This window comes from Uloborus diversus, chromosome 7 (assembly GCF_026930045.1).
Source record: "Uloborus diversus isolate 005 chromosome 7, Udiv.v.3.1, whole genome shotgun sequence".
Classification (NCBI taxonomy): Eukaryota; Metazoa; Arthropoda; class Arachnida; order Araneae; family Uloboridae; genus Uloborus; species Uloborus diversus.
Window position 1 is genome coordinate 57564792 of NC_072737.1, and position 15935 is coordinate 57580726.

General features: G+C 33.2%; 1 protein-coding gene across 4 annotated transcripts in view; it reads right to left on the minus strand.

Annotated features, from left to right (window-relative positions):
- Positions 1-15935, minus strand: part of LOC129226423 (sodium/potassium-transporting ATPase subunit alpha-4-like) — a 94869-nt gene that overhangs the window by 51573 nt on the left and 27361 nt on the right. For 3 of the 4 annotated variants that reach the window (XM_054861024.1, XM_054861023.1, XM_054861026.1), the window contains exons 2-3: positions 13536-13672; positions 2309-2526 (exon numbers count right to left, since the gene is read on the minus strand). In XM_054861024.1, the coding sequence (XP_054716999.1) occupies positions 2309-2526; positions 13536-13672 (355 nt within the window). Of the gene's footprint in view, positions 1-2308; positions 2527-13535; positions 13673-15935 lie in introns of those variants that run through there. The other variant, XM_054861025.1, reaches the window with a different exon arrangement.

Here is a 15935-nt window from a genome sequence, read left to right on the forward strand (position 1 = left end):
CAATAAATAATATCTGAAACGGCTCAACGAGATGGGCAAATTTATTGCCATCATGAGTAAGTACTACAGCAGTAGTTGGCGATGAGAGTTACATCTCTTTCTTTCTTTCTTTTTCTTTAACTGAGCCAACCAATGGTTTGTAGCTTTTTTTCAGCAAGAAGACATACGTTATTATCTGTTTGTTGTTGGATCGCTTTCAATAATTTTCTCTTAAAAAGTAATGAAGTTTGATATAGAAAAGAAAGTTTGCGTGATATTTGGGAAGCAATTTTTGGAGAAAACCACAAACAACTGAACTACAGTGCTGGCCAAATTATTAGACCAAAGAGTGTTTTTTTGTTTTTTGTACACTATTTGTACCAAAATACTATTTATTTTACTGTTAAAGTACAGTACATACTGTACACTGATTGTTACGTTATTTTAGCATAATTTAATGTTTGCAGGTGGCAGCACTGTCTGCTTTGTTTATCTACCTACCAGGAACATAACCTCAATCAGCTTAAACAGTTCACTAGTTCTTTTTATTAGTGTGTTCTGTTATATTTAAAATTAGTTTTAGGTAATTAGTGAGTATGTGTATGTGAGTATATATAATAGTGAGTATAAACAATTTTTTTGCCTCTTTTTAAAAGTTAAGAAATGGTGAAAACCTTGTGAAAAGTATGCCAAAAAGACTTAAAATGCTCATCAAGAACCAGGGAATGCATACTAAATATTAGATAATTATTTCACTGTTCGTTAATGTGTCTATAGTTATGTAATCAATAAAGAATTTGCTTTTAAAAAAGTCTTAGTCTAATAATTTGGAAAACACTGTAAAATCTCAATGTTCAAAATTTACCGTATCTAAGCTCGAACCTCCCCCTCCCCCAGTTTTATATTTAATCCTTTCAGAAATATACCATTTTCCAATTAACAAATATTACCAATGAACCTCTATTGTATTATTAACTAGGTTAACCATCATACATTGACTTATTAAGCTTCCCTGCTCAGTCGAATGCCCTCACTCATCACGGTCGGCCGCGTGTAAACGAATATCGTTGGTTCCATCTTATAATATTCGATTAAGCGGGGTATTTAATTATGCGGATAAATGCTCTTTACTCTATCAAACTGCTAATATTTGTCTAAAATTGATTTTAGAGGTTAAAAAGGTGAAATAATTTCAGTAAACAACACATATATGTTATAACTAGCTGCGTCTCCCGACTTTGCACGGTCTATCTCAAAAATAAAAGTTATGTCATGTGACACGTGTTCAACAATCAGGCTTGAACAAAAAACCAGTAAAATTTTGCGGCAGATTGGGGAAAAATAACCAAAAAGGTAACATTTTAAATCCCCCTATTACAAGAAAAGCCTCAAAGCAAATCAATGATTTTCTTCACGCTACAAATCAAGTAACACAGACATCATCAACAATGAAACTTATGTCACAGCATGATAATTTGATAATATTTTTTGGTAATGCAGGGAAATGCTTTATTTTGACAGGGCGTAACTGGAACAGGTAACTTGACTGTTTTACTGGCAAGACTCATTTTAGGAGAAAGAAGGTCAACAAAGAACGCTATCTCCTGGATTTTTAGGGTTACTCTACTGGAGTTAGGGTTAAAATTTCAACTATCTTTCAATCAAAATATCACTAAACAGGCAATGGTTTCGTCGAATGTAGAAGCAATTTTCACCCGTCATACCTTGACGGGCGATTTTCTAGTTTTTAATAAAATCATTGTCACGGAAAGTTGAGATGCAACACTGAATAATAATTTGAATAGAGGAAAACCTTCGAAAAAAAGGGATTTTATGTCGAAATCTAAGTGTATCATAACTAAAAATGTTTAATTGATATCCTCGCTCATTATTATCGGAGGATTATGTTAAACAGCCAAACATAAAAATGGGAAAATTACGAATCTGTCGATACCTGGTTCGATGGTCAATTCAATGGCATTCGAGAGAAGTAACTCGGTAATAGATACATACATTGATACATAGTCATCATACTCAGTTTTTTAATTATATAAAATTTAAAAAAATACCATTACATTTTTTTTTATTGCCTTGTAGACAGACCGATGTAATGTTGTTATAAAATATAATTTTTTGTCGTAATGAGTGGTATGTCAACGTATTTAAGGATCTGTTTTCCTTACCACCCATACCACCCGGATTATTCGGAATTTTGACTATCCGGTTTGCCTTTCGTCCCAATTAGTCCGGATAAACGAAATAGTACTGTAACTGCTGAGCACCTAACATTTCAAACACCTTAAAATTATTATATCAGTGTTTTATTTACCGATGTCGGCTTTCTCAACTGCCGGGCAGTCTAAGATGTCAGTTCCTGTCGTAGCAACGACCATCCTCATCCTTTTGCAGCTTTCCACAATAAGCACCTTCTGATTGGGCTTTATCTCGGCGAACACTATTTCTTCATAAGATTGAATGAGCTCGTCCAGTTCTTCGGCGTCCATCACCGTTAACCTCAACCCGGTCACCACGATCGCTTTGACCACTCTAAATGAAAAAAAAAGAGCTATGTAACAAAAATTTTAAAACCCAAATTCTCTTAATATACTAGGATCATTCAAGAGAGGTGGAGAAAAGACTGTTGGTAGTGAAAGTTTGATACTTTTGGGATCTTAAGTTGGGATCGCTGGTAGCAGTTCTAAACAGCTGATTGATCAACATTACTCTGTTTATAACCTCTAAATTAAGCGATACGATGTCGGGTCTTCTTGAATTATTCCACACTGTGAGGAGATAACATTTCCAGGCTTATTAGCCGTGGTCTAATTTGGAGTAGAAATTCCAGACGTTTTGGCTTGCTTTGCTGCAGCCATCATCAGTGGTTTGAGCTTGGTTGAGACGTCTGGAATTTCTACTAGCCGAAACGTCTGGAATTTCTACTCCAATTAGACCACGGCCAATAAGCCCAGAAATGTTATCTCCTCATATTGACGCCGGCCGTGAAAGTCTTAAACAGTATTTATTCCACATTGGTTGTGATTCGTTTTCTGATTGCTGAAGGTTAAGAACTAGCTAAGGTACCCTCTGGAATGACTTGAGTGCATGGTTTAACTTTTATTGAATGACCTTCGTATCTTATCACATAATTTTTTTTGAAGTTATGATTTTTGCAATTTTTTTTTTCTAAAAGGGAAATAATAAATTTCAGCTGAAAAAAACTGTAGGGGAACGTGAGGCAAAGTTAAATGGTGAAATATTTACCCTGCTTTTAGTGCCGCCTATCTAGTATTTTAACTGTGTGATAACACATGTAGTCTATTCCAGTTAAGAAAAAAAATACCTCTGAAAATCATAGAATATAATGACACGAGCAATTTTTCAAAAATTGATACTCATATTTAAATATTTTGCTGTAAGTCGAAAATTATTTTTAGCATTACTAAATGATAAAGTTCTTGTATAATTAACATTTGAAATATTAATTGAGACCTTCAAGTAATCGGTGTAGTATTTATTTAGTTAATATTAAACTTATTTGTCTTTTAAATATTTTTTACTAATACAGAAGTACATGCGGGGCAAAGTGGGTGGGGAAAAGTGAAATATATATAATTAGTTTCGTTTAATTATTTAATCATTTATTAAATATCTTACATACTCTTTATTAATTTCTTTATTAACATACCTTAATTTATTAATTCATTTATATTTATTCTTCTTTCACTTATTTTCTTATTCATTCACTTTTCACTCGCTCATTTATTTGTCTTGATTTATTAATTAATGAATATTTTTAATCATTCGTTTATTTTTTCAGTATCTTTTCATTAATTTATTAAACCTTTTATTTACCGATTCATTTGATCAAAAATATCTTTTTATAAAAAACATTTCATTACAAAAATATTTCATTTTTCACTTTGCAACATGAAAAAAAAAAGGAAATTTTTTTTCTTTTGAAAGCGAAAATTTATTGCCAAAAATAAAAAATACTATTTCAATGCAAGTTTTATTCTAAATACAATGTTCCCCCCTTATGTACTGCAATTTAAAAAAAAAATCCAATTTGTTTATTTTGAAAAAGCTCAGAAAATCTCAGTCATTTCACATTGCTCCACATTCCCCTACTTTTGTATAAACTAAGAGAGTAAGGCCACTAGATTAGGAGAGCTGATATATCCGGCATTCTGGTTCCAGAAGTATACTTTTGTACCTTGTATAACAGTGTAGAAGAAAATGGGTGCCTTAGCTTGAGCTCTGTTGCTTGATTGTTATTTGACTTTTTCATTCAATATAAAAGGAGTTGATTCCATTGATTCAGATTTTAGCCGTACATTTATTTGCTGTTTGTCCATTTGTAGCTTTGCTGCCTTTGTGGACGAAAAATGATACTTAGTAATCAAGACTTCGAAAGCTCAGTCTTTTGGAGAAATTGTGGAAGTAATTGAAAAGATAAAAATATCATTAGCAGAAATTGCAAGAAATTGATTATTTGTGTGTGCATCTATTTTTATTTAAGACTGCGCCAGACGAAGCTTATTTCGTGATCTTATTTTATTAGGGAACGAGGAGCTTGGAGCAGAAATTGAACATAAAATGGAAGATATCCTTTTTACCTAAAAATTGAAAACCTTTTTAGGATTACGCAGTCGTTTTCGGTAAGTAAGTTTAGAACTGAAATAATACTTACCAGATCTCCTCAACTACACAAGCTTTGGCTTATAGTGAAAAAAATCGAAAGACTTGAGAATATATAGCAATAATCATATTTATCATTAAACTAATTCAGTAGTTAGCCGCTTTATTTTATTCGTTAAATAACATTGGTTTGTTTTTACTTTTATTAAAAGGATAAAAATCTCCAAAGAAATCCTGCATTTTACTGGAGTTCAGAGCAAAGATGTAGGTAAATAAAAAAATGATACAAAATGGTCTTTGAAAATCAACAAGGGTGACCTTTTAAATAAAAAATCGTAAATTGTATTTCTGAATTGAACACAAAAAATGTATTCTTGAATTAGAACTTTTCTTTAAAAAATGATGCTTGAGCTTTTGAGCTAATAACGTATTTATGAATAAAATATAATGCAGAAAAAGAAAGGAAAAAAAAAAAAAAAACCCGCACATATGATCAAGATAAATAAGAAGTTATTAATCATTAGTTACATCCTATCTAAAACATCAAAATTACATTGCATTTCCTAACACTTTTTGATATTTTTACAGCTTGAAGAACTTCAGTTAACATCAGCATTTGTTTTTGGAACATGCTTATAACAACAATATTCACTATTGAAAATATATTCTATCCAAAATGTTTCGTTTTCTTCAATTCAAATGGTGAGAATAAACTTCAAAGTATGAGAACGCACATTTTTTCACAATCAAAACGCTCTTAAAAATAAAAATAACCTTAAAAATTCAAATGTAAGTAAGCAAATAAAAATAAACAGATAAATAAAGCATAAACTTAAAATAAGTAAAAAATCCTTATGAAAATAAATAAAAAAATTTAAATTTAAAAACAAGTTTAAGTCTGTAATTGGACGAAATGACTTGAAATTTTTTTTAGATAAAAGAAAAAATAAATAAAATTTCATCTAAAAATTAGGAATAATGTCCTTTTAAAAAAATGACCAAAGCCAAAAATACGAAAAAAAAATTATCATTAACATTCTATCCTAACTAATTATGATTAACATGGCGAAGTCAAACTTTACGCACTGTATTTCAAATAAAAAAGTACGCACAAGCCGATGACAGCTTATCAATCATTCTATTTTTCTTCGCAAAAACACTCTTATATGTGCATGTAATTTACTCAGTAACAAGATAAGAGGCTCTTGAACAACTTGGCCTTCTAAAGCGACACCGATTCCCACTTATGTTTATTGATATTTATAGATAGCATTGAAGGGAGAAATAAAACACTTTTATCTCTCGATGCTCAGATTACAAGAAAGTGCTTAATTGAAAGTGTCAGGAGAAGAGGATTTAGAGAGTTTTATGGAGACTGCTTCGGATATTCACTGATTTTCAATTAAAAAAGAGCTCCTTGTAGGTTCGTCATTTGGGAGATCTGGGGGGTGAATTTCACGTTACTAAATTTAAAACACAGTATAAATCTGCATTTTTGTATTTATTTTGATTTTTTTGTCTAAAAAACAAACTATGTAAAAATAATTTGCCCCTCCCCCCGCACTTTCCCTCCCAGATCTGGCTTGTTGATTTATAACAATCTTATTACTTTGAGGATTTCTTATTGTTTCAATTTTTTCCTGTCTGTAATATAGTGTTCTTTTTAATAATGAAAAATGAAAGCAGTTTGTTAAAAAAAATTCTTTCCGGTCTCTTTTAAAAAAAAACCGGTTCTTTCAAAGTTGCGTCAGTTTATAAAATTACGTCTTTTACATATGTGCACCAATTTTTCATATGCTTCTGACATTACACATCGATCGCCATAAAAAGGTTTTTTCTGTTTTCTAACTACCAGTGTAGAGTTTTAAGTTCAAAACAATAAAAGTTATTCAAAGTAATCAAATCGCCATTTGTCCATTAATTTTGAATAGAATGTGATTTTTACAAATTGTAAAATTAATTTTTTGACAGAAATTGGCATTTTTTTCTTCCTAATTTGGGAGATTTTAGCGGGAAGTTGTTTTTTTTTTGTCTATAAATTTTTTTACATGCATGCACACAGGAAGACACACATTAAGTAAAAATATATTAAAATTTTAGCTTAAACATTTCGACTAATTGATGTTATTGATATAATTCTGCGCTGTTTATACATTTAGTTTTAGTGAAAAAAGTAGCATACAATACTTAGGTGCAAAGGGAAATTAAATTATCTTACAACTGGCGTTATCAAAGTTAGTGTTTTAATGTGGGATACTGAACATAATTTTTTTTTTTTAAATTCATGAAATGTAAAAATTATAAATTTCTGAATACATTATTTTGTGAAAGAAATTTTCAATTTTTATCGAGTAGAAATAAAATTATTTTACAAAAAGAAAAAAAGAAAAAAAAACCACCAAAAAAACCAAAAAAAAAAAAACTTTTCTAGCCAAAAGTTTCCGTTTTTTTTCTGGGCGTTCCGTCCCATCAGTGGTACTTAAATATGTCCCCCTTCCTTGCGCCTGCGACGGGCTCCTCGGCACATTTAAGCCACAACCGTCCTTTATATACGGTACTTTTAAGCTTCAACCCTCTCCAGTATCGCCTTGTACAGAGTAGAACCCCTTGAAAAGGATAGGCCGACTTATCCGACATTTTGGTTCCAAGACAGCTTTGGATCCAACCTTGTTTCTAGTATTTATAACTACAGAATTATAAATGCTGGTAGCCATAACGTAAAACAATTGATGATAAGTTGAGTAAAATTTCACTTAAGGTAAATCTAGAAAAATAACTTAGTTTGCAAATTTAACAAAAATGTATCGGAAAATGTTTACTGCAATGAATCTCATTTTCGCACCTTTTTTATTTTGAAATATGTATTAATTAAATCTTAATTTACAGAATAAAATAAACAAACATCAATCAGGCAACACATCTAAAGCTTGAGCACCAGTTTTTCTGCAATGAGGGTTTTATACAAATACTAATTTTGTCAATCGACAATTTTGGAACCAAAATGTCGGATAAGTCAGCTCCCCTTATATAGTGGCCTTAGTACAGAGTACATTCATGCTAGAGGTGGTACTAAAATCTTCATTCATTTCAGTTTTTTTTTCTGAAAAATGGATTATTTTGTTTTTATTTTGTAATCATTTTCTATATCAATATTTTCCTCATGTATGTAAAATTTTATTTCATTCTAACAACGTTTTTTGGTGCGTCATTTTTTTTTTTTTTTTTTTTGATATAGAGTGGATTCCTTCTTACTTATTATAAATGAACTTGACTTCACCTGTTTCTTACATACATTTGAAAGTATTTATTTCAACGGTATTTTTACCTTTGGAATTACTGGACAAAATGTTACATATTGACTAGCTTCGCAGAAATACGTTCTTCCTTTCTTTCTTTCTTTCTTAAGAACGTAAGAAAAACTGAAATTTTTCGATAATATAATAGCGTTTCCGAGTACGTTTTCATTCCTTCAAAATCACAGGAACTGTATGTTTATCTAGTAAATATAAATGTACGAAATATTTCTAGGTATATCATAAAGGAATGTTTTTCTAGCGAAGTTAAAAAGCTGTAAGCAAAAACATTATTGCAATCTCTTTGAAGCATTTTACTAGTTGAAAGCATATTGTGACTAAAGGTTACGAATGTAAGGATTCTAAGCTTAGAAATTTCAAAGCATTTTTCTCATATTTTGCTCGACGTTTTCAGAATAATAAATTTTCCAAAAACACGTTTTTGAAGCAGATTTACGGTTAGTTTCGTATTAGTAAGTTTCTACAAACAGTTCATTGACTACTTTTAAAAAATTCCATTTGAATTTCATAGCTATGAGTACTAGTATTTATTTATATTTTAAATTGACAAGTGATTTTTTCGGATAAGGAATATTTGCCTCTTTGTCACCGCACAGTATTTCATTTCATAAAAAAAGCGATTAATGTTGATTTTTTCAGCAGAGCTTTTGTGCTTGAATCTTGCAGTAAAATGGCTTCAGAATTTCTATAATACGTCTGGAACTGTAAAATTTATCATATGTACTGATTCATTGTCCTCCCTTTTCTTATTATGCAATCCAGCTAGCACCGAAAGACTTGTGGTGGAAGTTCATTCTATTCTTAGTGCGCTTGAAAATGTTGCTGATGTTCATTTCATCTATATTCGAGGTCATAGTGGAAATTTCGGCAACGAAAGGGTAGATCAACTTGCTAAGCAAGCGACAAGGCGCGATATTGACTTAATCATGGATATTCCTGGGTCTCACTGGAAGTTTTCGGCAAGGGAGAAAACTATCGCAGACTGGAACACCGAGTATTTTGCCTCCTCAAATGCACGGTGGACAAGGAGGTTCTTCCCTACTGTTTTTCATCGTCAGCAGTGCAGCTATTTTTCTACAAATTTTAAACTGTCTCAATTTCTCACTAGCCATGGAAATTTTAAAAGTTACTTGTTTAGATTTGGCATTTCACCAAATTTGCTTTGTGACTGTGGAGTAGGCGAGCAGAGCGCTGAACATGTTCTTCTGCACTGCAGTTTACAAGATGGCCCTAAGACTGTCTTCAGAAAAGGTTTGGCAAATTTTTCCTTATGCTGGCCGCCTGTTTTCTCGGATCTTGTTAAAAGATCCGAGACTTTTGTCATCTTGTCTGATTTTGTTAATAGTCTAAATTTTTAAAGTTTCAACTTTTTATGTTTTTTATACTTACTCTTGTAAGCCTCGTGGCATACTGTGTGGATCACGAGGAGTTTTTAAATTGTATTAAATAAAAAAAATAAATAAATAAATGTTGATTTCCGCAAGCACACATGAGCAAAAATTCCAAATCATGTTGTAGCTGAACAGGTCGGTCAAGAAACTTATACGCCATTTAAAGTTGTGGACCTCCATCATACAGACGCAACTTTTTCAGAATTTTTTTAAAAATATTTCCCATTCCCAAATGAATCAGTGAGAAGCGAAGGGATTAAATGGCAAAATTAAAAATTTGGAGATAACCAGTACACATGGTAGGTGAACCTCTCCTCTGTCTTGGGGCAAGAGATGGTACTAGTAACCCTGGTAGTTGCTGCTGTACAGCATGATTTAGAAAAAAAATTTCAATAAAAGCCTACCTATAGAATGTTATCTTTAAACGCGTTTTACTCAAAACTTGAAAATGTCCACTTACGCCCCTTTGCTTCTCACTGCCTCAAATTACCATATAACATTGTATTTAGGTAAAATATGTGACAACGAATCACTTGGTGACTGTAACTTAATTTTGATAAAAAGTGCAGATACGACTTTTGTGCTTAGCACGGCAGTATACATCTATACATAATACTGATGAAATGATCTATGTAAATGACCGTAATGAAGAAAGTCTCGAGACTTTCTGTAAACAGTCTGACCATTGAAGAGATAGAAAGGCTAACATCCGATTTTCTGGCCGAAATGGACGCATCTATTGGTTTTCAGGAATGCCAATTTTTATATATGCGTGTTAGCCTCTAAATTAAGCAGAGTCACATTCAAATGAGCGGAAGACGCGCATCAAGTATTTTTACTTTCTTCTATATCTAATATATAGAAGAAAGTATTGGATTCGTGCAAATTTTCGAATTTCGAAGGATTCGAATGTTTTGAGGTGTGCTGAGTTCATTTCGACTATTTTTGGAAAATGTCTGTCTGTCTGTGTGTGTGTGTGTATGTATGTATGTGTGTGTGTGTGTATGTATGTATGTGTGTGTGTATGTATGTGTGTCACGTCTGTGTGTGACCAGTTTTTTGTGGCCGCTCTACAGCAAAAACTACCGCATGAAATCGAACGAAATTTGGTACACATATGTGCCCGTATGTGAACTTGTGCCCATTGGTTTTTGGCGCGAATTCCTCCAAAGGGGGTGGAGCAATGGGACGTTTTTTGAGTTACGCGTGCTTGCTATTCCTCAGGAAGTAACTGGCGGAATCAAACAAAATTTGGTCCATATGTTGGTATTAACAGGAACAGGTGCTGATTCAATTTTGGTGTCAATAACTCAAACGGGGGTTGAGCTATAGAACGTTTTTTTGTCGTCAATTGTGACTGCTGTATCTCAAGAAATAATGAACGGAATGAAAGAAAAATTTATCGGCAAGTAGCCCTTAGTGGGTATAAGAGCTGATTTTATTTTGGTGTCAACAGCTAAAAAGGGGGGTAGCGCAATCGCCCGTTCTTTTTTTCCATTGTGAGTACCCTATCTCAAGAAGTAATGCTACGTTCTGGTTGAAATTTGGAATATATATGAATCCATATGTAAACAGGCTTTGGTTCAATTTTGACGCCAATCGCTCCAAGAGGTGATGATTTTTTTTTTTTTTTTTTTTGAATAAAAATAGCTTTATTAATGCAACAATAAGAAAGATAAATCGTAATAGATTGTCGTCTGCGTATTTCTCGTGATTTTAATTGTATGGAAATGATCGGAAATATTATCTCAATGATTTAAAATTTTTAACTGTTGCCATCTTGTTTGTTAACAAATAAAATATTTGTAATTAATTCAAGCAAGGCTTTTAAAATAACTTTCAATTTTCGCTCTTTGCTTTGCTTTTGCAATAATTCAGACACTGGGATGGTCGTCAAGTTTTTGCATGTGCAATTTTGTTTTTGTTGGGAATATTGCTTCCTCGTCAAGCATGGGGAGGGATCAGAAAAAAAAAAGAAAAATATAGAAGAAAGTTTCGTGATGGCCACAACATACTAGTTACTTTTTCCCCTCATCCTCATATATATAATAGCCAATGATCGAGTAACGGTCCTGAAGTCATCAACAATGAAACTCGCGCCATGGCATGATAATATGTTTTTTTAATTTTTAAAATGCAGGGAAAGGCTTTATTGTGACAAGGCTGTACTGGATCTGGTTACTTAACTCTATTCCTGGTGGGACTACAGTGCTGGCCAAATTATTAGACTAAGACAGTGTTGGGGGAAATTTCCCCATTTGGGGAAATCTAGTGCTCTCTGGGGAAATTTTGGGGAAAGGGTTTTGAGGAGAATTCTTTGGGGAAAAAAATTTTCTTTTTGGAAAACCTGGGGGAAAAAAACTCAAGGAAAAAAGAATTTTTTTCTTATTTAGATTCGCGTCAAGAAGTATTAGTTACATTGTTTGTATCGTCACAGAGATCCTGACAGATAGAGAGATATCCAGACAGAGGGACTTTCAGCTTTATTATTAGTACAGATAAAGAAAGATATTGATAAAGAAGACAAAAAAAAAAAAGCAAAAATGGGAAGAAAAAAAAGTTGGGGAATTTTATAAGAAAATTTGGTTATTTGGGGGAAATTTTTTTTTTTCAAGAGACAAAAATATTAGAGGAAGTCGATTCATTTTCTGAAAATGTTAGTGGAAAAATAATTTTTGAATTTGGGGAATTTTGGTAGAAAACATCGCTTTTTGGGGAAAAATTGGAAGGGAATTGGGGAAATCTGGATTTGACCATCTGGCAACACTGGACTAAGACTGTTTCAAAAGCAAATTCTTTATTGATTACATACTTATAGACACATAAACGAACAGTGAAATAATTATCTAATATTTAGTATGCATTCCCTTGTTCTTGATGAGCATTTTAAGTCTTTTTGGCATACTTTTCACAAGGTTTACCCCATTTCTTAACTTTTTAAAAAATGAGGCAAAAAATTGTTTATACTCACTATTGTATATACTAACATACACATACTCACTAATTACCTAAAACTCACTTTAAATTGAACAGAACACACTAATAAAAAGAACTAGTGAACTGTTAAAGCTGTTTGAGGTTATTTTCCTGGTAAATAGATAAACAAAGAACATAAACAAAGCAGACAGTGCTGCCACCTGCAAACATTAAATTATGCTAAAATAACGTAATAATCAGTGTACAGTATGTACTGTACTTTAACAGTAAAATAAATAGTATTTTAGTACAAATAGTGTACAAAAAAAAAATTAGTCTAATAATTTGGCCAGCACTGTATGTCATTTCAGGGGAATGAAGAAGCGAAAAAGGGTCAACAATGAACGCTATCTACTGGAGTTTAAGGGTTCATCCACTGGAGTTAGGATTAAAATTTTAACTTTCAAAATATCACCAAACAGGCAATGGCTTCTTTCAAATGTAGAAGCAATTTTCACCCGTCATACCTTGGCGGGCGATTTTCTAGTTTAGATATATTCGTCTTAACTGGACGTTTGGCAATTTCACAGCAACCGCGATCTGGTAGTATCTGAGTGGCTCAAGATGACACTAGTGTGGTGATGAAGTAGCAATTTAAAATTAAATAAAAAGTTTGAATAGCTTGTGAATGTGGAAAAATATGTCTGAAGCAACAGCTGCCACGTATAGTAATAGCAACTACTGCAGCTTTTACTAAATGAGTGCAGTAAAACAAGTTCCATCGTAAAAATATCGATCGCGTTGCACTTGATGTTTTCCGTTGGGGAAAATTATCACTATGACACAAACATGGGCGCCCATATGCAAAATTGTAAGGGGGGGGGGTCTCAGATATTTTAACCATGGTTTAGCATGATATTTTCCCCATGAAAACCAATTTCAGGACAGATTTGAGTCATTAAAATTGGACATTTTTAATCACTTATTCATTAATGGCTGGAAAAGAAATATTTTTACATTTTTGCAAAGAAAAAAGTATTAAAAACAAGGAAGTTCTAATTTCTAAGCGGGGTTCGAGCCCCCCTTGCCCCCCTATATGGGCGCCCTTGGACACAAATATGTATCTATGTTGACATGAAAAAAATTCTTGAACGACCATGTTCACCAGTCGAGTTAAACTTTGGTCAAACGCTGTAACCGTACAGCCTTTTTCAACAATCCGAGTTCTTCAATCCACTGTTTGACTGAGGTTCAACTTCGTTGGTGAATATGGCCGTAAATCCAATACTCAACTCACCCAGGTTCAATTTCATCGACCGATATATTCAATCGGTGGGAGAGTTCGTCAAGAGTTTCGCTCTCCGGGGAGATGATGCCAACTCGTCTGGCTGTGTCTTTGGCAACGGATTTGACGTCACTGGTGAGCAAAATGATCTGCAAAGAGACGAAAGAAATCATCAGAAATTGCTCGTCATGATATTTCGCTTCCGTTACAGGTACTTTCCATAGTCGTATTTTAGATCTCGGCGCATATTTCCCATTTTATTGATTGCCGCCATGTTAGATCAAAGTTACATAGAAACTATGTACTGATTTGGCGATGCCATACGTTTTTTTTTAAATGAATTTATGGTAAAACAAAACAAGTCATTGAACATGACGAAAAGTCCCAACAATCCGACAAATAATAAATTAAGCAATCTTATATAATTAAAAACTGAGCGTATGTATCTATATGTCCTAGCTTCTTCTCCCGAACGAATTGAACTGACCATCGAACCAGGTATCGATGGGTTCGTAATCTTCCTGTCTTCATGTTTGGCTATTTAACATAATCCTCCGATAATAATTAGCGGAGATATGAATTAAAAACTATTAATTATGACACTTTGATTTCGACATAAAATCTCTATTTTTCGAAGGCTTTCCTCCATTGAAATTATTATTCAGTAGTTATTTTCCCTCAATCTGCCGCAAAATTTTACTGATTTTTTTTGTTCAAGCCTGATTGTTGAACACGTGTCACTAGACATAACTATTATTTTCGAGGTGCACCGTGCAAAGTCAGGCGACGCAGCTAGATTAAAAATTAAAATGAGAAAACAAACAAAGAAAAAAAAAAGCCATTGAATAACGTGACAGATTCAAGTAAAAAAAAATTCTGGGAACAAAACAAAACAACAACATATGCGCCATTATGTTAAATTAACCTTTATACAAATGCATCCTAAATTAAAACTTTTATTAAAATGTAAAATCAGAAAGGGAGGAGCAAACATGGCGACGATGTAAGCGTTACTTTTCTATTTTCGCCAAGGTAGAAAGTAAGCAAGTCGCCAAGCCAAGTGACGCACTAAAACGGAAAAGTACCAATATTTCAATGGATGTCGTGACTTATCCAATAAGACATCTAACTTATCCGCGCAAAATTTAAATGTTTCACCTATTTGGCTAATTTCTTAAATCACCGCTAGACAGCGTATTCAATCTCGAGAATTGTAAATCAAACATCAAAAACATGAACTGTTGTGCTTATTCTTTTCTTAACAAAATGTCTCGAAAAACAGAAACACGTAGGGTTCTTTAGGACAGAGGTTCCTAAACTTAAGACCTCTACGGATCCCCTCCGGAAACATGAGGAACATCGCGGACCCCCCCCCCTATCCACCCCCCGCAAAAAAAATGACACAGTTAAACTTTTTTTTTCAAAATATTTCTACTCTTTTTTAGCTTTAAATTTATTTATTCATTGTTCTGTATATTTTTCAGAGCTCTTGTCTGATTTTCATTTCTTACATTACTATTTTGAGCCATGGAAGTAAAATTCTATTTGAAACTCAATTAGGAATAAAAATGTTATCGCAAAATTTCTAAAACAAGTTTACTAATAAAAATGAACTTTTGAAGTTATTGAACAAAACAAGGTCTTCCCGATGATGTCCTTTAAAAATGTTACTGATTTTTTCTGGTAGAAACTCGACTTAAACGCGGGTTTTCGATTTTTTCCCGATTTTTCTTCTAAAAATAGGGGGGGGGGGTCGACATTTTTTTGCGAAATCGACTGATACGGGAGTATATACGGTAATGTGTAGTGTGGTTACTTTCGATAATTCCGGGGGGGGGGGGCTTCTGCGTCCTGTATGTACTTAATCAGGAACTGTTTCATTCCTCATAAATGTGGTTTCTTTTTGAATTTAAATATCGTTACTCGTCCTTCAATCTCAATTATGTTTAACGTTTTAGCTGGATAGCACCGCGGACCCCCTGGCACGGACTCGCGGACCCCCGGGGGTCCGCGGACCACAGTTTGGGAAACTCTGCTTTAGGCAAAACATAAGTAAATATTACGTATTTTACCCAATCAAAGAGAGACAATCGATAAATCACAATTATCCTTGCAATATCATCGATTTTCTACAGTTAACAGCACTTAGCAGAAGCCGCAAGAATGACCCAATACAATTCCGTTCTATTCCGCGGATGATTCAACATCCGCATGTTCTATTCCACGAAACATCCCAACGATCCATCTTCCAAATGTTTCGATCGGTATTGAATACTGACACTTTATACGGAAGAATTCCTCTTCGTTTCACCTCGGAGAATGCTTTCTCAGCAGATTCCTTAACACGTGGAATTCTATTGTGTTTCGTTGACAGGTTTAACAAAAGTTGACACAATGTACATTGTAAAATTG